The 25006-nt window shown below is 35.7% G+C and overlaps 2 protein-coding genes across 2 annotated transcripts; both read left to right on the forward strand.

The window, feature by feature from the left end:
* Positions 1 to 5264: 5264 nt before the first annotated feature.
* Positions 5265 to 10233, forward strand: LOC142641453 (histone deacetylase 2). The gene is made up of 13 exons (XM_075815895.1): positions 5265 to 5535; positions 5618 to 5673; positions 6790 to 6907; positions 7133 to 7195; positions 7557 to 7625; positions 7712 to 7878; positions 8003 to 8067; positions 8147 to 8193; positions 8574 to 8618; positions 8709 to 8759; positions 8935 to 9021; positions 9175 to 9262; positions 9810 to 10233. Exons 1-13 carry the CDS (start codon positions 5302 to 5304, stop codon positions 9899 to 9901), a joined length of 1182 nt encoding a protein of 393 aa, XP_075672010.1. The 5' UTR covers positions 5265 to 5301; the 3' UTR covers positions 9902 to 10233.
* A 3723-nt stretch (positions 10234 to 13956) lies between these two features.
* On the forward strand, positions 13957 to 22943 carry LOC142621285 (K(+) efflux antiporter 6). The gene is made up of 20 exons (XM_075794609.1): positions 13957 to 14506; positions 14600 to 14643; positions 14940 to 14998; positions 15131 to 15209; positions 15310 to 15371; positions 15474 to 15549; positions 15669 to 15743; positions 16239 to 16310; positions 16393 to 16476; positions 17246 to 17314; positions 17424 to 17501; positions 17677 to 17765; positions 18590 to 18686; positions 18826 to 18879; positions 20179 to 20274; positions 20561 to 20749; positions 20838 to 20915; positions 21135 to 21179; positions 22181 to 22270; positions 22433 to 22943. Exons 1-20 carry the CDS (start codon positions 14257 to 14259, stop codon positions 22514 to 22516), a joined length of 1770 nt encoding a protein of 589 aa, XP_075650724.1. The 5' UTR covers positions 13957 to 14256; the 3' UTR covers positions 22517 to 22943.
* Positions 22944 to 25006: the final 2063 nt, after the last annotated feature.

A 25006-nucleotide genomic window follows, 5' to 3' on the forward strand; every position in this document is an offset into this window, starting at 1 on the left:
TGTAGGGGTATTGGGCCCAGTAATTTATGAAGGACGGCCCAACGAAGTCTTTTGGGCTAGAAACCCAAATCCGAAAACATCAAAATGATCGTGGAGTATTTAAATGTCCCAAAACGTCCGAGGAGTAGATTTGTCCTCGGAATGTTAAGCCGAGGACATAGGAAGAGAAATTTAGTGTCCCCGAGTTAGGTTATAAAGAGTCCTACAACTATGGGGATACACAGTATACGTGGAGGACAATAAGAAAGAGCGGTGGAATGTCTAAAGTAAAGCTGCTACCACCGCCCATACATTAAAAGCTCTGTAATTGATACGCTGACTGTATAGATGAAAGGATGTGACCTGAGCATAGAGCTTGGAACTTGGTCCCTAATCCCAGCGGGCTTTAGGGAAGAATGGATGGGACAAGTATCCAAAAATTAGGATTGCAACCAGAAAGTGGAAGATGATGAAGAGAATGAAAAGAATATAAATAGAAGGGAAGGCATACGAAGAAAATGGAGGCTTTTGAAGAAAGAAAAAGTGTATGATAATCAATATTTGTATCCAAACTTGAGAAATACTATTATAAATTATCCTCGGAAACAGTCCGAGGAGGAATTCTCAGTCTTACTCTCTGCAAACGATTCTTTGTTTTGTTCCATTGGGCCCAAAGCCCGTTCTTTTTGCAATTGTCTAAACCATCCTTGAAATCTAGATTACAAACCCATCCTCTACAAATTCATTGTGAAGAAAGGTCTTTCAAGCCCATTTCCTCCCAGTCGTGGTTCGGGAATTTGAATTGTGTCCTTACAATATATTATCACAAATCCTGGTCTTATGCATTTACAATATTTTAATGTGAGTGGTTCACTGGTTTTACCTTTTACCCACATGAACCAGCCTTATTTTCAACTTTTTGAGAATTCAAAATTTGATTAGGTGAACAATATATTATTCGACAGAAGTTTAGGTTAATTAACTAATTGAATTAGGATTGAGTTTGATTTTTTCCCCTCATATTTTAATGATTATTTTGTTGATAAGGGAAAGGATAAGTATCTTTTTGATTTTTTTGTGAAATTAATACAGGATATTTGTTAGTGAAGATTTTATTTTCACAAATCTGAAGATAGTATCGATGATGTTTATTCAAAATCAATTCATATAATTCATCATTTACTTTTAGAAAGAGTTTGAATTTGTTAAATCAAGTATAAGCTAGACAAGTTTGAGATTAGATTGCTAAAATCTAATAATTGAAAGGAGTTTGAGACATATGGATTATATTGACTCTTTAGAGTTCTTTTAATAACTTTCTTGTGAAGTTCTTAAAAAATTATCTCTTCACAATGAAATAAGTGGATTGGATTTCGGGATCGGATGTGGGCGAAATTCCCGCCAATAAAATAAGTGGATTAAATTTTGTCACGTCGAATAAGGCTATTGATCAATTGATTTATCAGTTTTCAGATTTGATAGAAAACGGATAAGTAGGAAAATTTTGGCAATTCATAATTAGTATAGTATATATATAATAGCTATTAGGAAAAGTGCATTGGAGTCTTTGACTTGATAAAAAGTTAGAAACAATTCAATTTTTCTAGCATCTTCTCAATCTGTGTTGTCTCCTTCACTCTGCTTGCATAGAGCCATTGAATTTTATGCTCAATGCCAAATCTAATAGCTTGGTGGTGCCTATGAAAGTTTGATTGGATTCCTCCGAATCTTGATTGATTAAGTTGAATATGGATGCTGAGTTTTAGGGACTAGTTTGGTGGTAGAATTAGATGCTCTGAGGTGGTATCCTTCCTAATTTAAGTGGTTTGGTGGAAATCAACTTTGGTCGTAGTTGATATATGAAGGAGAACAAAGTTTGGTTCCAAAATCCAAACTAGTTTGGACGTATTTTTTTTCTCATTCATCTCGTGGTAATTTATAAAACCTTCAATATGTACTATTTAATCAAGTCATACAATTCATTGAAAGAAGATAACTCCTAACCAGTTTATAACAAATATTTTTTCTATGATAAAAAAATTAATAGAAAAGCTATGAAATAGAGTATAGCTTTTCCTCCATCGACACACGTTGGGGAAACACTGCACCCAAAAAACATCCACAAAAAATTTAGACGAAAAGTCCATTTTCAAAACAAGTAGGCATCAATGTTTGCAGACATACCTACTAAATAGACAGACTCCCATACTTAACTCTAATTGTATTTGATCATTGATTTGGACAAATGCTTAATCCTGCAAAAGGTTCCAATATACGGCATATATATATGCATGTACCACAACCATCTTAATTTTGACTACTTAAAAATAATTAGCGTATACATTATCCAATTATTGCGTTGGTTTGATAAAATCAAAAAAAGTTACGCATTCCCTAGGTTTGTTTAACAATGAATGTGGTTTATTTATGAAATATTTTTGTACGGGCCCTACCCCCTGACAAGCCCAATTGTCCTAAGGCCCGTAAGGACTAACTCTTATAGGGGTCCCTTGCCGACCACACGTTGTAATGCTCGTGCTGTCCAAGAGGTCCGATCTAGGAGCGTTCAAAGCAGCCTGCGGCGTGTCCTGCCAAGCATACACTTACCTACGGAGTTGGTCCCAGCGCCACTATCATTTTCTCCTTCCCACCACCCGGCGTCCACTTAGATGAAACGGTATTGGACCTCTTTTCCATTGCCTAGGGAACGCCCGTGCTAAGTATCAAACCCAGCGGTGGAGCCAGTTCCAATGCCACTCATTTTCTCCCACTCCCAACTAAACCCCCAACTAAACCCCCACTTAAGGGTAATAGTATTGGACACCTCCCTTCACCCATCAGGAGAATAATCATGACCATTCCACTAAATTTGGCTATAAATAGACGAAGAAGAATCAGTGATAAGGGTTGGCAATTTCAGAGAAAGAAAAGACTTGGGACCGAGAGTAGTGTTAGTTCCCCCTGAGGAAAAGAAGGGAGAGACAGTGTGCAAGCCTAGTACACGGGCCTGCCGGGCATAACATCACCCTTTGTAGGAAATTCAAAAACCCACTATACAAATAAATTGTGAGCCCAAATCCCTGCGAGGCCCACGAGCCCAATTTTGGGACGCACAATTTTTTTAAAACTTTTTATGGAAAATGAAGAAGTAATTGATATTTTGACACTTTTATATTTTTTTTTATAAAAATGATATCAAAATTATCCTAAAATTGTTGATTAATTGATGTTCTAAAGATACCCGTTAAGGCTTTAACTGAACATTTTAATAAATAAGAAACTTCATTAAAAATGGAAGGGGAAGAAGCTTCCCCCATTTATCTCCCAAGAACATACCAAAAAGTTGTGTAATTACAATGGAAACGGTACCTTGTACATGACAAATAGAAACTCAACTAACAATTATGTGAGTCGCTTGATGAGTATATCTAAGATTAAGAACTTGATAAAAATGCCAATCGTATGGCGAAACACAAAAACTGACATAATATCCTCTATAATAGATACAATAGATATTGAGGAAGAGAAGCTGGTCAGAGAATGAGTTAGATAACATGGAGAGCATCTCCTTCAAAAATAATATTAGCAAGCCCAAAAAACTAGCTTTGGACACTGCCAACAATATGGCCCTTGCTTGTTGACCTAAATAAGAATGAATTTCTCAATTTTAAAGCAAATGGAGATGGTTCATTTCATTAAGAGGGTTTGATTTTTACAATTTCAACATGGTGCCAATTGTCACGTTATTTAAAGTGAATTTTTTTTTTTCCTGTGTGATAAAAAGATGAGAACATGGGGTTAGTCACTTCCCACCTACGATATAAACATTGGCATCAGTGTCATGAATGACCTTGCGACCTTAGGAAATTGTAACTCGAGCAATCGAATTTAAACGCATTAAGCAAGATGAAGAAGTTCAACCACTGTATCCCTCACCCGGGTTTATTTAAAATATCATTTTAGAGAAAGATAGAGAGAGATTCATAATGATGTAGCATTATTTATTTGCCTTTAGGGAGTAAACAAGCTAAACTAAAAATAAAACCAGTAAGGTTGTGTTTGGTTCGATGTAAAATGTTTTCCGAGTATAAAATATTTTCAGGTGAAAATATTTTTCGAAAAAGAAAATATTTTTAGGTGTTTGGTGGCATTTTAAAAAATACTTTGAAAAATATTTTTGGGTGTTTGGTTGTATTCTTGAAAATACTATAGAAAACACATTTTCTACTTGTTGCTCACATTTTCTCACATTTTCTCAGCTTCCAAACAAATATATAATATCATTTTTTAACAGATAAACACAAAACAAACAAAACCTAACAAAAAAAAAAAATCATCAAATCCGGTCAAATTGAGAGAAGAAGGAAGAGAGACCGGTGCGATTGGGTTCGATCTCGCAACGGAGGGGACTGGGTTTGATCTTGCGGCGGAGGCAACTGGGTTCAATCTCGCGGAGTGGTGGGTTCGTCGGAGTGGTGGGTTTGACGAATGGGTTTGTCGGAGTGGTGGGTTCGTCAGAGTGGGTTTGAGGAATGGGTTTTCTGGGTTTCAGGGATGGGTGTGGTGGGATGCAACCAGACTTCCAGCGAGGGTGGGTTTGAACAAATGGGCTTACAAGAACAATGACGAGAACGAGAACAATGGCCCCGATGAGCTTTGGGTCGAGAACGAGATCGGTCTTGGGTGGTGACGATCGGTCTGGGGTGCGATCTCGGTGGGGTTGGGGGCAGTGGTGCGATCGACGCTTCAGCTTTTGGTGCGATCTCTTCTTGCTGTTTCTCTCTCTCTCTTCTATTTTCCTGTGGTGGAAATCATTTGAAGGTAAAATAGAAACTGAAATTCATTTCCAGCTGGAAAGGTTATTTTACGGTCAACGTAGAAATTAATTTCTGTTTGACCCAATTTTTAGTGCTTACCAAACTCATAGGCCGGTGTAAAAGGATTTCCTGAAATCCTTTTCAGCCAAAACAAACGCAGCCTCAATTTGTTTTTAAAAAAATTTTAAAACTTGATAGGCCAGCCAAGCCTAAATAAACGAGGTCCGATCCAGTTAACAACCCACCAAATCGCCAATATTGGGCTGGGCTTTGCTGGGCTGGTATCACCAAGTGAGACGTCATCCAAATAGACACGTGGAGCCAAAAGCTTTCCATTCATCACAATTCCCGCTTTCAAAACCCACGCGCCACTCAAAACGTGCTGACACCTCATAAAAAATAACCGTCCGATTAATCAACTCAATGATCACGTGCCTCACAAAGATCCACGCACAATTAGAAACCGCCAAATAAAACAGTGTGAATCCCGAGTCTGCGAAAAAACATGAATTGCCGAGTCACACCGATTCCAACCGAGTCAACGCGGAACCTGTGCGAATCGGTGGCCATTTTTCGCGTTCTTCTTCAGTATCAAACTCTCTCAGCCTCTCTGTATCGCTATATTCTAACAACAACAATGTCGTCCTCAGCTTCTGCTTCGTCCGATAGCGACGAAGAAACTCTTCGCCGAAACCGAATTCTCAAAAGCAAGCTCTACTTCGATGTTCCTCTCTCCAAGGTAAAACCCTATACATTCATATATTTAATATTCCTAGAATCCTATGTGTGTGTTTTATTGGACTAAGGTTGTTTGATCACAGGTTCCTGTGATTTACGCGGCGTCGTATGATATAGCATTTCTCGGCATAGAAAAGCTGTAAGAACAAAGAAGCTCTTTGGATTTTTCATTTTTGTGAGATTTTTTGTTTAGTATTTGATATTTGCTGATTTAGTGTTTTTTTTTTATCTAAATTTTATATTTTTATGATAATGAATTTTAGGTAGTATGACACCACTTCTTATGCTCAATTTGAAAATTGAAAACTGGGGCTATTAGCTTAGTAGTGGGAGTTCTGTTTTGGGTTCAGTTCAATCTTTATTTCTGGTTGGGATGGAGATGGGAAATGCACAAATTCTGAATCTATTGAAAAAAAAAAAATGGAATCTTTGAGGCAAAGGTTTGGCATTTGTGAGCTCTTGAAATTGGTTGAGATGATACAGAATGAGTAAGTCTAATGACAAAACAAATTTCACAGCTTCTAAGATGGCAAGTTGTGATGGGTGTACCATAAAAGTAACAACAATGCTAAAGACGCAACAAAAATTTCAGCATTTGTGAAATTTTTGTGAAAAAATTTGCATCCATATCACTTGAAAGTAGGGAATTTTTTTATACAGTATGGAATTAGTTCTACACTTGAAAGCATTAGTCTTTGGTGCTTCATGCCAATGATTTTCTCGGCCCGTTTATTTTCTGGAGAATGACTGCAAGTCCTATTATAGCAGTTTATAGATCGTCGGCAGAAAACCAACTGTGTTGGGTTCTAAAATATTGGTCATTTGGTGTGCATCAGATTGGAAACTAAGTCATCTTATTCTAAGAAAATGACCTCTGTTGTTTTTGGTAATGATTGAGTGGCCCCAAGAGGATGGGCGATTAAGAGATTTGACCAATAATTTGACAAGTTTACTTAAAATCTTTTTAGTATGTCAACTGTGGGCTTAAAACCGTGTGCATAATACTTTATAATCAGCAGTACACTGTTCCTTTATATGTTAAATAGTTGTTGCTAAACTTTATTAATTGTTGCCCTAGCTGTAGAAATAGTATGGCATGCTTTATTGCATAATTTTTACGTGAATATGAGTTGATCATTTGTGGCCTAATTTGGTCATTGAAAAAAAAAATAAAATCTTCATAGCTTTGTTCTTAAGTGTGGATCTGAGTTGTTAATTATAATCTTGGCCTTGTTTCTACATTTAATTTATGTAGGCACCCGTTTGATTCAACTAAATGGGGTCGCATATGTCGATTCCTTGTCTCTGATGGTGCTTTGCACAGAAGTTGTATTGTTGAGCCTCTGGAAGCTTCAAAGGATGATCTCCTTGTGGTAATTTCCTTGTTAGCATGGACATTGGGAATTTGGGATTGGACCTACCAAATACTTCAAAGCATGCTATTGTTTATTGTATTTCATGATCTTTTAAACTAATGGTATAACTTGAGATGTACAACTTGAGTAAAAAGAAGTTTTTGGGATGCCCATTAGTGTAAGATGAGTAGTATGCATTATTTCTAGTATCTGTATGTTAACTGATCAGTTCTTGTTGAACAGGTGCATTCCGAATCATACTTGAATAGTCTAAAGAGTAGTGCAAATGTAGCCATGATAATTGAGGTAATATGTAGTATCCACCCTTGTCTAATTTGTTATCTATAAATACTTTCTTATGAGTGCTAATTTGTTTTATTGAAGATTGTATGCTTTTCCTAAATTTTATTAATGATCAAAAAACGTGATTTTTTTGGAGATGACTTCTATGAACTTGTTAAAAAGATAACACTGATTTAGTGCTAGGTGAAAGAATACAAATAGTTTTGGTTCCGCATGACAGTGGTTTTATGACATCCATGACCTCCCAATTAAAGTCTTGATGTTTTTTTTTTAATGATTTATTGGTTTAAGTTGGGGTTTCGTAGTTGCAAACTATTTTGTTATTTGCTCAGATCACCGGTTTATCTGAACTACCATACTATAGGTCCCTCCTGTTGCACTATTTCCCAACTGTCTTGTGCAGCAGAAAGTTCTTCACCCATTTCGCAATCAGGTAAAGTCATCATCCACCTGGGATTTAATTTTATAGTTCATGTTATTGTTTCCTGCAGAATTGGGTTATGTAGATCATTGCTGCAGGTGGGAGGGACTATTTTGGCAGCAAAGCTTGCAAAAGAACGAGGATGGGCCATCAATGTAGGAGGGGGGTTTCATCACTGTTGTGGAGAAAAAGGAGGTGGATTTTGTGCCTATGCAGACATTTCTCTTTGCATACACTATGCCTTTGTTCAGTTAAACATATCAAGGTACCAAGAGTTGCAGTTCAGATGAAATAGTTGCAGCCCTTGTAATTATAAGTTGGGAATTTTAATTCAAATTTGAAATTAAATTGGAGCTGGGATTTTCTCCTTGTTGTTGCTATTTCTACAGGGTGATGATAATTGATCTTGATGCACATCAAGGAAATGGCCACGAACTGGATTTTGCCAATGACAGTATGGTTACTTATTTTTCCTCATGGTGGTTCAGTTTCACTGTCTTTTGGAATATTGATGATAGAATTTTTACTAACAGGACGAGTCTATATACTGGATATGTACAATCCTGGCATATATCCATTTGTAAGTTGCCTTCTGTAAATTTTACTAGAGTTTTTGGATCAAACCTCTGTTTCCTCTCTATTTTCTCCTTTAAAATATTGATCTCATTTGTTTACTATATGGTGCCAGCTACCCTGCTGGAACATTGTTTAGCAGATGTTCAAGGGTAGGGAGAAATAGTGTACCCTACCTTTGTGTAGTCCATTGCCTTGGGACTAGAGAATAAAGCATGAGATCTTTTCTTTTCTTTTTCTATTCAAACTTATTTATTGGTCTCTGTGATTAATTTTCGGCTCCATCTGTTCCTATATTACTATTTGTGGATTATGTATTAATTTTAGTTAAACATATACTGATAACTCCTACATCATTTCTTTCCTCTAAATCTTTTTGTTCATTAGGATTATGAGGCAAGGAGATACATTGATCAGAAGGTTGAAGTAGCGGTAAGCAGTCATGATCTCATGGTAAAATTAGATTGTAGTTGCTTTTGTTCTTGACCTACTGTAATTGTTTCTTTTACTGAATGTGAATAGAGTGGGACCACAACAAATGAGTACTTGAAGAAATTAGATGAAGCACTGGAGGTATATATATTCCCATTTCTGTCTTCAACATGCCCTCTTCTGTCTTCGTATGTAACACTATGAGGAGATATTGGCCTATCAGTGTGTGCTACGTTAAAGCTTCCCATTATTAATGACCTAGAGCCTCCTGGATTACATTTCTTGCATCTTTGAGGTTTTTTAATGTGGATATTAGGTTGCTGGGCATACATTTGATCCTGAGTTGGTGGTTTACAACGCTGGAACTGATATTCTAGATGGAGATCCTTTAGGCAGATTGAAGGTAATTTTTCCTTGGATCCGTTTGGTCAGCACAAAGTTGATATCTCCCTTAAGTGTGTATAAAAAACAAGAATAGGTCCTTAATATGTATATGCATACAGAGTTGTTACATTCACCGATTTCCTATAGATTGTAAGTTTGCTTCTTTGTGCAGATCAGTCCTGATGGGATTGCCAATAGGGATGAAAAAGTTTTTAGGTTTGCTCGTGAGAGGAACATTCCAATTGTCATGCTCACATCAGGTCCAATCTCAATCTCTTTCTCGAATGTGTTATAGGATGGAAGAGAGTGGCTTATTTTAGCAAAGCCCACAACCTTATATTATCCTCTGTACTTTTATATTTATGTGGGTTGTAAATGGGCAAAACTATCTTGGCCTAGATAAACTCCTCCCCCCCCCCCCCCCCTCCAAAACCACAAAAAAGAAGAAGAAGAAGATGACCCAATACTTGCAGAGGGTTAATAGATTTTCCTGATTGACCAGCACTTCTTTGTGTGCATATAGCACTTAGAACCTGTGACTGTGAAGGTGTTGTCTTTGGAATTTTCCATTAAATTAAATAATTTGTTGTGTCACTCCATGGGTGATCCACAAATGTTGCCATTGTAGGATACTTTCCCCTGTCTCTTGTCTTAAAAGGGGAAAAAACAACGTAATTAAATGGTTCACCAGGTCTTTGTAGCTGGTTACTTTCTCGTCTATTGTGATTTAAAAGAAAACTAAACTCAACTCAGCCTCTTGAAAAGTTTGGTATGTTTATGTGCTCATTTAGCCTTGCATGTGTTCAGGTGGTTACATGAAGTCAAGTGCCAGAGTTATAGCAGATTCCATGATCAACCTCTCAAAGAAATCCCTGATAGATTTGGGTAAAAACGCCTGAAGTATTCATCACTGTTCATGGCATGAGTTTCTGGGAAAATATGCATCCAAAAGCAGTTTGTGTAGTTGATCACTAAAACTTATAGTTGTAAATTATTATTACAAATTGTGATTAGTCCTCTTTTTGTCTTCATTCTGTTGATATTTACTGGTAGGACTGTATATTGAGAGTGAGCAACATCTAGTAAATAAGTGAGAATTGTAGGCATTAGAGCTCTGGCATCCCAAGTCGATTTTGAACATTCTGAAACACCCCCCCCCCCTCCTCCCTTTTCCTGTGTCTGTAATGTAATTCTGACAATTATTGTCTTAGTGAATGGAAATGCTAAACTTTAAGATAGTCTCTCTTGACTCTTGTGGTGATAGCTCTACTCTACTATTGGTTTTGTCTTGATCAGACTTTCCAATCTTGACTGCATATGCTACAAATATTGCCAGTGTTCTGGAAATACTTTCAGTACTTTATCATGTGAGTGTAGTGGTTGTGAAAATTTTTTAACGCTCCGTTTGTTTCTATGGAAAACCTTGTGTAAAGATAGTTTTCCTTATTTTCCAATGTTTAGTAGCATAAAAAAATATTAGTCAAAAGAAAACAATCTTTGGTCAATATAAAAAGTATGGCTTATTTTTAGAGATTGTTTTCCATTAAATTTTTTTGGAAAACAACTCTGTCTCACAGCAAGCTAAATAAGGAAAGTTAAGAGGTTGTTTTTCAACTTATTTAAAGTTGCTACCAAACATTAGAAAATGACATAGTTTTATAGAAAATGTTTTTTAGAAAATGACTCATTTTCTAGAAAACATCATTATTGAAACAAACAGACCACCCCCCTCTTCTCTCTTTCTTTGATTGGATTATGATCCATTTTAAAATTTGGAACGTATTTTTGTGGGATCGACCCAACATGCCAGGCTATCTTTGTAGGATAATATATTATGATGGAGAAACTTATTCTGCCCGCAATTGGATGCTTGTCACATTTTTAAGAAATAGACTCGTGGGCGTTATCTGCAAAACATGCAAATCAAACGTGCTATACTTTTCTGTCTCAACGTGTTAATTTATTGGATCTCACAGTCACAGATCTTATGTAATGTTGCAGCAATTTAGGGCCACAGCAATAATGTACATATTTAAATTGAACTACAGATCCCATTCCACCTGATTGATCTACTCTGAAAGTTTTTTTTTTTTTTTAAATGAAGAGCATGCAATAGGGGCATTGCATCAAAGGATGGTTTGCATGGCCACAAAGGATTTTGTATGATTCTTAAGCAGGCTTTGAAGATTCTAGTTGAGCAATTCAATTTCAAAATAGTTTCTGAAAGTCTGAAATAACATGGCACAAACTAGACCAAGATGAAGAAGCCAACAACTCTGTCAATTTGGGTGACCCAATAAGACGAAAACAGTAATAATAATAATAATAAAGGGAAGGAAAGAATAGTGATAAACATTTTCGATGACAAAATGGCAAAAATTGCAAGTTGCAACAAGGGTTGTCACATGTGAGGAGGGTCCCAACTCCCAAGGGTTCATAATATGATATCATAGTGAAACATTATTGTCAGCTAGTAATCAAAAGAAATAAAAACTTTCCTTATATTTCATGACATCACAACAGGAGTCACGACTGATGTCTGTTTTTAACTAACCCAATAATGGCCTCAAGCAAAGTCATAATCTTTGGACAACCCCACCCGGCTTGGCAGTATTTTATTCTGTCTTCTTTAACTCAGGAAGGTTCATTTCTTTTTATCAAACATGACTCAACTGATCATTAATTACAATGTAAAATGTCTCCCATTATGACTCAACCGTTCATTAATTACAATAATTTATTGAGAGTTTGTTTGGTAATGCCGTCAGTGTAACTTTGTCAAGGATTCAGGCACACAGCGAAGGGATTTGCAGTGTGGGAGCAGGTGTATGTATATAATTTTTTTTATAAAATATTGTTGGGTAAGCGTTTTGCATGCAAATGTTTGTGTTTTTTTTTTTGAGAATTCAAATGTTTGTGTTTGAAGTACTTTATGTGAGTGTTTCATAAATGTTATTGTTAATGTGCAATGAATGCTTGTAAATGACTCAAATAAAATACCATGATATGATTCCATAAAAGTCTAAAAGATTATTCCTATAAAAAAATAACAAAAAATCTAAAAGATTATAATAGAAATTTTGTAGAAAGTAGCAAAAACAATTTTGACTATTTAATCCTCCATAGTCCAACATCACACATTTTTGGTGTGATAGTCACTCCACAAGTATAAGTGCTTGTAAGCTGTAGAAGGGGCAAGGACTAGGACTAGGGTTCAAGTTTTTAAAATGGAGTTTCACATACATATACACTTAGATTAGGTTATAGTAGAATTTTTATTTTATATTAAAAAAATCACTTCATAGTCCATCCCAATCATCAAATTATAAAATAACAATAATAATAATAATAATAATAATAATAATAATAATAATAATAATAATAATAATATTTTTTGGAGTCCATTGCTTATCGAGTAATTTGAGACCTTTGCCATTCGGGAAAGAAAGGGCCTTGTACAAAGGTTCATCGCCTCCTTTTTCATAATAACTAATAATTGATCTCCAAATATGGTGTGCTTTCCATGATGTAGTCTACTGATTTTGCCGAGTATGTTTCTAATCCTTTAATGAGAAATATAATTATCATTCTCAAATTAGTCTTGATAAACAAAAATCATTCTCCAAAAAAACAAAAATCATTTTTCCCCCTTACTGTGATATATTATATAATATATATGATGAGAGATCCATGACTCCATGCCAATACTCTATACTCTATAGAACCATAATGGTAGTCGGATGGGCCATTAGACCCTAAAACCTAGTTCTAGTACAAATTTAGACCTGACTTGTGAGTATGTCTATCTTGTATGATTACCTAGAGATAATATCTCAGGAAGTCTATTGCAACTATTGACCTTATCATGCTGAGTGATTAAAGTAAAGGGAGCCTTATTGCCTATAAATTGTAAGGGTCTTACCTAACACTGGCTTGATTAGATTTTAACCCCTAATCACAAGAGAGGCACGACATAAGCCCCACAACTGAAATTGTAGAGATTCATATTATTGCCCCAACAACTCTCCTAAACATAGCATTTAATGCAATCCCATCAAATTGCATTAAATGTTATTAGACAATCATCTATATATTGCTTTTCTTTATAATAAGAGATATATGAAAATTTTCGCGCGTCTCATGTTTCTTCAAAACATGACTAAGAAAAAGAGTACTAGCGTATAATCTACAAGTATGGCATGCTGATTTGTAATAATGGGGATGGCCATATTGCAATTCAAAAAATCCCCATAAATAGTAAATTTGTACACACAAAAAAAAAGGCATGCAACCTTAGTTGAGACACTACCATTTTTATTTATCTTCTCCCATTAGTTTACGAATGAAACTACCAGAGCCACTTTGGTCAACTTTTTGAGTTATCTTCTGCCATGCTGATTTTCTTTATTATTGTTTGGACCACGTTGAAGTCCTTGTTGTAGCTTCGTCCCTCCTATGAAAATTTTCCCACCCACAATATCTTAACCTATAGAACATAATCCTTAATTGCTTTCCCCATTAAAATTAGTGTTCATCCCCCAAATATATCTCTCTTTCTCTCATTATTTTGGGATTTATTATAGAATTTATCTTTAACTATAAATAACCATCCTTAAATTTAATTATATTTGCAAACCGCTTTGTAATTCAGTGACATCATATAAGAAAAATCAACATTCAAATCCTCCTAAGCCTATTAAGAGAATGAGATCAGAAATCCAACTAATCCCTGTGATTCCATTGACTCTTTTATAAAAAATAAAAATTTATGAACCCATTGACTCTTTTTTTTTTTCTTTGGTTGAAAGGATATTGCATTAAACAAAAACTAACCGGCCTCTTATCTTTTATGAACCCATTGACTCTTATCTTGATTGGATGCTCTTTCAAATTACTCTCTGATTGGACCGGACCATAATAAAAAAAATGAAACACACACACACACACTGCTCTTATTTATGAGTTACAGAGGGTACAGTACTCTCACAGTTGAGCCTATCTTTTATTATTATTTCGCTGGAGGAGGAAGAGGAGGAGGTTGTTACACTGTACACTCTCCTCTCTCTGTCTACTTTCCACTCCGTCCCTTTCTCTCTCATTCCTCATTTTTCTGCGCCTCTTTCTCTCTCTCTATACAAATCGTAAAAACGACGTCGTCGTCTCTTTGCGAAAAAAGGCACAAAAAGGCTCTTATTATTATTCACCAGTGTCGACGACTCGCTTATTCTGCGCCTTTATTTTTTCGTTCTCCGCAATGCTGAAAAAGTTTCCATTTTGGGAGCTCAGTCTCTCTCTCCTTCTCTGCTTCGCTCTCTTTTCTTCATCTTCAACCTCACTCGCCGACTCAGACTCAGACTCTGACTCTGTCTCAGATCGCCTCGACCTAGACCACTCCAACTCGTCCGAGTCCAATGTCTCTCTCTCCAAACCTAAAGAAGGCAGCTTCGCTCACATGATCGATCAAGCTCTTGCCAACGAGTTCCCCGAAAACGATCAACCCGAAGGTCCTCTTAGATCCAATCTTCTCTCTCTCTAGCTAGCTCAAATTATTTTCGAAATTTTCAAATTTTTTATTTTTTTGAATTTCTTGTTGGCAGTGGCTGATTCTGGAAGCTTCAACAACAGTGTAGCTGAGCAACAGGTTAGTTTGGCAATTTTTTTTTTTCGTTTCCTTTTGAATTTTAACTAGTTTATTACTATAAACAACTTCAATTACGCTACTGAGTTGCATTGTTTGAATGATTTTCAATTGAAAAATCCTGATCTGTTAAACGCTATGTTCAGTTAAGATTCCAATCATAACAATTACAATTTTATTCAAGATCATTTATTATTTTAAATTCGTGCTCTCAATTAGTTGGATACTCTAGATCTTATCTCTCTGTGCTAGTTTGAATTTGAATTGTATCTTTTTCTTTATCTGTTCGTGTTGATCAGGCAACTCTGGAAACTGTAGCCAGAGTTAGAACAAAGAAAAATGACACAAAAGAGGAAAAGTATGCGTTTTTTTTTTTAATTCATTAATTTATTTTTCAATATTAAATTCGAGGATTCATTTGTAGTTTCTCACTCAAATTCACCATCGGTTTGTGCGTTTCTAACTCTATGTTGTTGGTTTCGACTTTTAGGTCATTTCAACTGCAAAATGTTTTTAATCTTGATAACGATAATCGAGCTGAAGATACACCTACATTGATAGATCGGAAGGTAAGATTGCTTCATTTAAAAACAAAGAGAGTATTTTGTTTTTTTTGGAAACGTATGCGCTTTGGATTTAAATGAATAATCCGTGTGCTTTAATTTTCAGGACAATGTCTTTATTATATCTAATTTTAAATCGAAATATCCAGTTCTGCAGCTAGACATAAGGTAAAACTTGTGAATTAGTTTCGATTTTGTGAAGTCGTGTTTCCGCACATAACTCGTAAGCTTATCTGAGCTCTTTTTTTTTTTCTAATTATTTCTTTGTAGATTGATATCCGATTTGGTAGTTGTTATTGTGTCCGCAACATGTGGTGGCATTGCCTTTGCTTGTGCTGGACAGCCGGTCTGATTATATTTTTGATCTATACTTTATTCATGACAAACTGCAATGCTAGAATCTGCTCAAGTGTTGCATTTCACTCATCGTCTGATATTATTGTTAATCATACTAAATTTTTTCAGGTTATTACTGGATATTTGCTAGCAGGATCGTTTATTGGACCTGGAGGGTTCAGCTTCATCAGTGAAATGGTCCAAGTATGTTGCTTGTTCTTTAAAACCTATTGGCCCTGCTTTCTCTTATTGATTCCTTTAAATATCTTGAAAATGATGGGTTTTTTTTTTTTGGGTCTTGGTTTGATTATTATCACATTAATTCCTTTTGAAAGTAGTTAAAGCCTAGACATTTTTCACTTGTTCTATAATTTTTGTTTGCAATTATTTAGGTGTTTGTAACTCATGTCAAAGTGCCTATGTCAGAAATTTACTAAAGATCATGCGTTTTTGTTACATTGCTATGAAAGAGTCAAGGGCACAAAAATTTAAAAACAATCATCAAGCATCAAATAGTGGCCTCCATCATATAATAGCAACTGAAAATAAAGATGATTTGCTCATGTAGTTATTTGCTAGGCTCATATGCTCTTATTGTCACAAGATGCTCTCTGGTAGAGATTATTCATCTTAGTATTCTTTTTTTTATCAGATGTCTCTACAGGTCACTTACTTTTTTGCACTGATGAATGCACATAGGTTGAAACAGTGGCCCAGTTTGGTGTAGTTTTTCTTCTTTTTGCACTGGGCTTGGAGTTCTCCATAACAAAGGTCAAATTCTGTTCTTTGGCCTGTTTCATTTTCTCTCTGTTAGTGAAATTGTGATTCAAAGTCTGTAACTGTGTGATTGCAGCTTCGCGTTGTTCGAGCAGTTGCTGTTCTAGGGGGCCTGCTACAGATTTTCTTATTTATGTGCCTCTGTGGCATACTAATATCGGTATGTCTACAAATTCTAACAGAATATTCACAGAAGTTTGCTCCTTTATACTTGTGAAAACTACTTGCACCTGATTATGTGCCATAGAAAGCTTTGATTGAACAAAGTGATAAAGAACGATTAGAAATGGATGACGAGTTTGCTGAGGATTCTTGTATCATATCAACTTCATCTCAAGTCCATTGAAGAGTTATTTTGCTCTTTAGTTACATATCTTGCGTTATATTTTGTAATTTTTTTCTTAAGCTTTGGATTTGGGCTCTCAAGTTATAGCTTTTTGTTGAAAGGCAGCATTGATATAGAGTAATTTGATGGTATTGAGAGGTTTCCAGCATAAGAAGTAGGCAAACCAGTAGATGGTGGTGATAATAAGTCCATGCATTCATTCACTTCGGTTTGGTCTAGTTCCTTAGTTGTGTAGTAGTATCGGATCCCCTTTTGATTGAGCCAACATGAGGACTATTTTCTATTATAGCAGCTTGAAGCTTTCACTCCATCTAATCCTATACATTATTGATGATTTCGGTGTGTGAAGCCCCCAGGCCTTGAGTCAAGTGATACAGGAGTATGGTTTGGTTTGGGGTGGGTCTTAGGTCTGACTTCTAACAAACAAATGGGGTGAAGAAATTTATCATATTGTAATGCTGCACTTTCATTGGATAATGCTAATGCATTGCTTTGATTCTCACATTGTCAAGTTTTGAATATCTAGTAGACTGTGTTACATGATCTCATTAACAATGCTGTAATTAGTGAATGCTTTTTGCAGTTATGTGGTGGTAAAGCTTCCGAGGGGGTATTTGTTGGTGCATTCCTTTCCATGTCTTCAACAGCAGTGGTAAAACTTTATGTGAATTGTCTTATGCATGCATGTGCTTGCAGTTCTAGATGTATCTACGTGGGTGAATAACAGGCATAATGCTGAAGTTTCTCTCTTTGGGCCACAGGTATTAAAGTTTTTGATGGAAAAAACCTCTACTAATGCCCTTCATGGCCAAGTTACCATTGGCACCCTTATTCTGCAGGTATTTAGTTTCCTTTCCTTTTCTTTCCCCCCTTTTTTTTCCCAAATGATGTTTCTTTTATGGACTCCCCACTTTATGTGTAAGTGTTTTGTTTCTATCACTCAAATGATTGATTTGAACAATAATTTCCTCTTTCAAACTCTCTTTTAAGTCTTAAGAATTTTTTGCCCTCCAGGACTGTTGTGTGGGTTTACTGTTTGCTTTGCTCCCAGTTCTGGGTGGGACTTCTGGTGTTCTTCAAGGAGTGATGTCCATGACTAAACTGTAAGTAAAGGACTTGTGAAGCACTACAAGTTTCCAACTTCCTTCCTTTTTGTCTAAGAAGTGTCATTGTGTTTAATTAGGAAATAGCTCATTTGAAGATGTGTTTTTGCTACTTAGTGTATTGAAAAAGGACTGTTAAGGGACTTCATGGTTTCTTAAAGCTATAACACTTCATAAAAGAAAATACTTCTAAAAAAAAAACACTACATAAAAGAAAAGGAATAGAGTGAGTATTTGTTGATGAAGTTGATGGGGAATTGCATACAGAAACATTATGAAGCATGCATATAGCTATTCTGCAGAAATGTTTTAAATATATGCATATAACTATTCTGCAGATGAAATGAAACTCAAAACTTTTGATGTTATCTTCATTATTCTAGATAAGACCACTTGAATTGTTACAAGTGAAGGTAAAAGTCATTTCTGCTTGAGATGACGATACTATATGTGGATATGAAGAAGAAATGGTGAAGGAAAATCTGTCTTTGATGAGCTGAAAGTATTAAGGATTAGAGTTGGGACAATTATGACTGTTTCTTTTTTAGAACTTTTTCCTCTTCTTTTTACTTCCTTCATTGTCCCTTCCCATTATGATATCTGTTAATACAATCTGGCTAGGGACGTAACTTTTTTCACAACTTGCATAGGTGGTAAGTTGTGATTGGTGAGCAATAAGTCTAACACTACTTTCACATGGGCCCACAACCACCACCATTTTTATTTCCTACCAATCGCTACTTGCCACCTCAACAAGTTGTGGAAAAAAGTTATGTCCGTAGAGTTATACTCTGTTATGAGATCCTACTTCTTTTCTTTGCCAGGTTGTTGGTGTTGATTACGTTTTTGGCTGTTCTGTCAATATTATCTCGTACTTGTGTTCCTTGGTTGCTTAAACTGATGATAAGCCTATCATCACAGGTATGCTTACTAGTCTTCCACATAATGTTAAAGATGGGAACCCACACACACATGTTTCCGCAAGATTGTTGAACATATTTGTGCTTGAGATATTGTAGTCGTTTTGATTTGTTCTATAATTAAAATTTTATCTGTGCAGACCAATGAACTATATCAATTGGCATCAGTTGCATTCTGCTTGCTTGTAGCCTGGGTTAGTTATGCGTCCTAATTTTTTATTTTGTCTAGAACTCTTGCTTGCACTTAGACTTTTTTTTTTTTTTTTTAATCTCATTCCATATGTATTTGCAATTACTTCATGTTTGGATAAACAGATTTGGTGAGGCTTATTGATGCATTGACCCCTCATATGTTTGATAGCAGTTTCCCAAAATTGCCACTAATTTGATTTGCTATTCATTTTTTCATTGATAAGGTTGATATGAGGAAGTGGGGATTTCAATATTTTCATTTAATGACATGTAATTTGGCATGAACAGATATGTAAGTGACAAAAGACCAGATCTGTTATAATAAACAAGCAAGAAAGAGAAAGAAAGAAATAACCCTAATCCACATGGGTCATGGCCAACAAAAAGTACTAAACTCTTAGCAAATTTTGTAAATCAACAATAACAAACCCAAATACCTATGCAAGCTCTTTATAATCATCAGCCAACTTGCTCTTGAAGTTATCTTAGGCTTGAAATTAAACTCATGAGTTAAACAAGCCCGGCTTTATCACGAAACATGAAATCTCAAATAATTAAAACCCATAAATTGCCCAGTCCACATTTTATTGAATTTCTAAATTCCCTTATTGACTAAAATAAAGGATATTAAATATTATAAATCTGAAAATTTCATAACAAAGCTTCTTCCTTGTCCTTGTTGCTGCCGCATCAGAAAAGGTTGACACTCAATAGGGAGTTGTTTTCCTCCATGCTTCCTATTATGAAAAAAACCACAATCGGATCTGTACTTTGTCCATACTTTTTCATAGTCTTAGTTCAAGCATTAAAGCCACTCAATTGCAATGACTGGATTTTAAACCTGTTGTAATAGATTGGAATGATAGCCTATGAGAAAAGGGTTCTCAGCTGCTTGAAACCAACTTAGGTTATTTAATTATCACCCAAGAATTATCTTCCATTAGAAATTTGTGATTGTCTTTATCTTCTATGCTTAAGATAAAGAAAGTAGCTTTATATATTCTTGTATCAAGGACGCATGCATGAGTTTTTGACATTTGACATTTGACATTTGACATAAGAGGGTACCTCCAGAGAAGAAATGTGAAAGGATTAGAATAGACATGTGAATGGTACGTTTGACACAGCTGAAGGCTATAATTGTAGTTTCCATGTTAATTATGTTGGTTGCTGCAGAAATATTATATATATTGGGTATTGTTGCTGTTGAAAGGCTGTGAGTCATGACCTTGTATTACTTGCGCACACTATAGATAGATTCTAAGCATGCAACTATTGTCTAATTGTACATACAATTTCAGTGTAGTGATAAGCTGGGGCTAAGTCTAGAACTGGGTTCCTTTGCTGCTGGAGTGATGATATCAACAACTGATCTTGCTCAACATACACTAGAACAAGTAAGAATATCTAATATATGATCTGTTATCGTAATTGCTATTTTGTGTAACATCATGTTTTGGAATTTTATCTTCCCCCAAGTCTAGTAATGATGGTTTCACAACTCCTCCTCCCCCCCCCCCCCTTCTTTTTCTCTCTTCCCCTATTTCTTTTCTGTAATACTGTGTAGGATAATATTTGATAATATGTTGTGATTCATCTTCATCTTCATCTGTGTAAGATAGCATGTTGCTAGGTGTTATTAGGTTGGCTTTGAGAAATCCCACAATTTTGTCATCTGTGCAGATTGAACCCATTCGCAATTTGTTTGCGGCTCTTTTTTTAGCCAGCATTGGGATGTTGATCCACGTTCAGTTTCTCTGGAACCACGTGGATATATTATTAGCGTCTGTTATTTTGGTGATCGTTGTAAAAACATTCATTATATCCACTGTTGTCAAGGGATTTGGTTACAACAACAAGACTTCGCTTCTTGTAAGACTCCAATATCTCAATGGTTATATCATAGTTCTTTGAAACAAAAATTATTTTCAATTTTTATGGAACTTGGGTGCGTTTATAGGTTGGAATGTCTCTGGCACAGATAGGGGAATTTGCTTTTGTTCTTCTCAGTCGTGCTTCTAATCTTCATCTAGTCGAGGTTAGTGTTACAGATTCGGTTTGGCATTCTGATGCTTAAAATTTTAAAAAGAAAATTTCCTATTATGGATATCAAAAATGTCTGCTGTCCTCATTGTTACTAATGAACACAGTATATCCCTATGGCCATGTTTTCTAGTTCTTTGTACTGATAATTTCTAGCAGGAAAGTAAGTGGAAATTATGAGCTGATGTAGTGCTGAAACTTTGAACATTTACAGGGGAAAGTATACCTTTTGCTTCTTGGGACTACAGCTCTTAGTCTGGTATGAAGTTGTTTTGATTATGTTTTAATTGACTTAAAGCATAGTATATGGAGTCTATTGATGTACATTGGTCTGTTTTGTCATGAAATCATGCAATTTTTCAGTGTTTGTTGAGGAATTATAAAGTTGTGTCATGCGATTCAAATGGAATTGTTATAAGAGTGTCTGACTGTGTTGTTAAATCATTTTTAATGGTTCTTTTTAGAGGAACGGCAAATTTCTCGCACTTTTACGAATGAAATTCTTTATTTATTTATTCTTTTCCTGGAACCGAACCATAAATGATGGATTAACTATTTTCTGAAACCATTTTGAAAGAGTTTGATGATGACAAAATGCAACTCAGCCCAGAAATGATTTTAATGTTTACTTTTCCCTCATGCTGCATGGAGATGGGCTGAAAACTCAGATTTGAAATGATAAGCACATGCTGATGTGACAATCTTATAGAAATGAGAGGAACAGGCCCTGCAAGGGGCTTGGAAAATATATTTATAAAAGCTTAGTTTGCAGTTTTCTGTACAATTATACATTTGTTCCTTTCTTCTTTCCCAAACTTAACCAAAACAAAATGTATCTCTTCTTTTCTGTATGTTAAAATGAAGATTAGACATATCCATGATATGTGTTTGATCCGTTGATGAATTTCTTCAACAAAAGAGAGTGTGTTTGGTCTTTGTTGGTTACATGTAAATAAATAAACACTAGTTTCACTTTCTGGCCATTAAGTGTCAAAGTTTTGTTAGTCTCGATAGAAGCATCCATATTACTTTTTTGATAAAAAAGAATCATGCATATAAGAAGGCACCATCTGTGGGAATCCATATTACTTTTGTTTATTCTAGAAGATTAGGTGTTACTGTGTTAGTGATAATTTTGAGATCACGGAAATGAGAGCATTTGAGATTTGAGAGCATCAGTGATAAATATGATCGTGTTCGTGGCTGCCGTAATTATCTTCCTTATAGTAATCATGTTTTTTTTCACAAAATCTTCTCTAGGTGACAACTCCTTTTCTTTTCAAGCTAATTCCTGCTGTAGTGCACCTTGGTGTGCTATTGCGGTGGTTCTCCCCTGACAGTTCTGTCGAGGTAATTGCCAGTTTACATTTTATTGTCTAGGTGCTTTGCAATGATTGAACATAGAAGTACCAATTCTATACTTTGTTTCACTTTCATGGTAATTTTTTACCTTATCCTTCCAAAGGTTTGTTGTTCCAATGGCTTTTTTTTTTTTTTTTGGTGGAACTTTAGATTGGATCTAAAGGAGATAACCTCCGCACGGAAAGTGGAAAGCAGCGTGTTATATTGATTGACCCAGGATCTCATGATTCATGAAGTCTGTATATGAACTGAAGGGGGATTTCAGTTTTATATGACAAGTTATACATTTAGCACTGGCTTTCGCGTTGCACCGAAGTTGATCAGAGTCTATTCTGTGTACAAAGCTTTTCCATGATCTGTTACCTGTTACTGATCAGACTAGAGATCAACAAATCAATTTGAACATATGAAATTTAAGAACGGGAAAGAGGTGTAAACTAACTGTTGAAAGGACTAACTGATGAAAGCTCTATCTGTGATATTCATTCGTCTCCACCATGCAACTTGTGGAGACCATTCTTTCTAAATGTAAGTTGTAACATAGTTTCAGTTTTGTAATCTAAAGTGATTGATTTCAAATAGTACAGAATTTTGAATGTATCAAGAGACGTCTGTGTTATTATACTTTATAAGATTTATTTTTGGAGTTTCAATTTTGTAATTGCAAGTGAAAGTTTTCATTCATATACAATGCGTAGAATTTTGAATGTATCAATGTATTTTTGTTTCAGCATAAAATCCTTTTCTGATACACAAAACAGCGAGCTCCCAATCTGTATTTCTAATGATATGCAAAGTTTTGCCACCAGGAAAAAGATTCAAAAGAACACAACTACATAAGAACCTCTTTTTTCTTTTTCCCAAAGAAACATGAGACCAATTACAGGAAGATCATCCAGTCCTCACAAACATGTCTCCTGAAAGGTCAATAAATGGGCGCCTCCCCCCACTGTCTAGGAGTAGTGAAGAGAGCACCTTCTCTCGGCAAAGCACTTATTTCCTGCTTGGCCAAGATGTGTTAAGCGGAACCTTCTTAAAAATTTTCTTTAAAGGCGGATAACCCAAATATGCATAGAGCCCATGCAATCAAATTGGAAATTTAACTAATAACAACGACATGCACCATTTTTTATGATGCTAAATACATCGAAACCAAGATTGACAATAATGCGCCAAACATTGAATGTCCTATATTTATTTATAATTGCATGTTTAAATAAGAAATAATAAAGAAAACTTAATATCATATATATTTAATATTCTATATCTATATTTACTACCTCACTTTGAAGGCTTCACAACATCATTATTGTGGGGAGTAAAAGGACCCAAGTGGGCATATGGGCCTTTGGGCTGTAGTAAGGAGGGCCGACCTGCTCTTAAGCTAAGAATCTGTTAGTACTGCGAATCGGTCCATACGTCGAGGGTCCGATGACACATCCGAGGGTAAGTTTCTCCTCGGATAGAATCAGGAGAACTCGAAACTTCACTATGAAGGTCAAGGCAATATTCCGGAAAGACTGTTGGTTAAAGGGGGGAAACCCTGAACCTTCGAGGTACACCGGTGTTAGAAAAATACCAAAAGCAAAGGCTGCCACTTCCACATTAAAGACTCTGCACCTACCTCCCTAGCCGCATTAATGGGGAAGTAACCCCTGAACAGTAGAATTGAAACTTCTGGTCACTATTCAAAGGCACTAAAAAAAGAAATATCTAGGAGGGAGGGGGTTGGAGCAACACGTGGATAAAGCATCAGGAAAGAAGTATTTAAGGGGGATGAACGCCAAAGAAAGGGGGGGGGTCCAAGAAACAAAAGAAAGAAAGAAGAATTGTAACCTTTAAGAAAGAAAGAGAAATAATACAGAAGTAGTCCTCGGCTCACGTCCGAGGAGGTCTATTTGCAATTATCGTTCATTATTTACAAGTGTTTGTAACTTTTAGCCTGTTATCAAGTTCTCAGTACTTCTAACCTAGGTTTCAAGCCTACACTCTACAAATTTCATTGTTTAAGGCTCATTGGGCCTGAGCCCGTGATTATCTTTGGGTCCAGGTGCAATTGTGCACTTACAATTATTTTATTTATTTGATTTTTAAACCAAATTTTACCACTACAAACGTCTCTTATATTTTTGTTGTGTACTTCAGTCCAATTTGGTCCTATTCGGTCTACTTTAGTCCCATCTAGTGGTATTCAGTCAATTCTGTCAATTTTGGTTCTATTCAATCCACTTCAGTTCTATTCGATCCAAATTGGTCCTATTCGGTCCATTCTATTAACATTGGTTTCATTCGGTCCACTCTAATCATATTCGGTTCTATTCAGTCCACTTTGGTCTTATTCGGTCCATTCTGTCAACTTTGGTTCTATTGGTCTACTCCAGTTCTATTCGGTCAATATAAGTCTTATTCAGTCTAATTTGTCTACTTCTGTTCAATTTGGTGTATTAGGTCCATTCTGTTTACTTCGGTCCAATTTAGTTCTATTTGGTCTATTATGTTTTTTTGGTCTTATTCGGTCCATTCGGTCTTATTCAGTCAATTTTGGTCCTATTTGGTCTACTTCTGTAAAATTTGGTCTTATTCGCCACTTTGGTACATTTAGTTCTATTCGGTCCAATTTAGTCCATTTTTCTGCGCTTACCTAATGGAAAAGATAGGTTCAGGTTGAATGTGTGACAATTAGTTTTTATGAAAAATAAATGGATAAAGTTTAGTTTTAAAATT

Source organism: Castanea sativa, chromosome 1 (genome assembly GCF_040712315.1).
Source record: "Castanea sativa cultivar Marrone di Chiusa Pesio chromosome 1, ASM4071231v1".
Classification (NCBI taxonomy): Eukaryota; Viridiplantae; Streptophyta; class Magnoliopsida; order Fagales; family Fagaceae; genus Castanea; species Castanea sativa.

Excerpts from the sequence above, each read along its gene's own strand:
- LOC142621285 (XM_075794609.1), top strand. The coding sequence starts at position 14,257 with ATGCTGAAAAAGTTTCCATTTTGGGAGCTCAGTCTCTCTCTCCTTCTC. Across the intron at positions 14,999-15,130 it reads AATGACACAAAAGAGGAAAA|GTCATTTCAACTGCAAAATG; the intron begins GTATGCGTTTTT and ends TTCGACTTTTAG. Across the intron at positions 16,477-17,245 it reads TCTGTGGCATACTAATATCG|TTATGTGGTGGTAAAGCTTC; the intron begins GTATGTCTACAA and ends TGCTTTTTGCAG.
- LOC142641453 (XM_075815895.1), top strand. The coding sequence starts at position 5,302 with ATGAATTGCCGAGTCACACCGATTCCAACCGAGTCAACGCGGAACCTG. Across the intron at positions 7,626-7,711 it reads TTCACCCATTTCGCAATCAG|GTGGGAGGGACTATTTTGGC; the intron begins GTAAAGTCATCA and ends TCATTGCTGCAG. Across the intron at positions 8,194-8,573 it reads ATCCTGGCATATATCCATTT|GATTATGAGGCAAGGAGATA; the intron begins GTAAGTTGCCTT and ends TTTGTTCATTAG.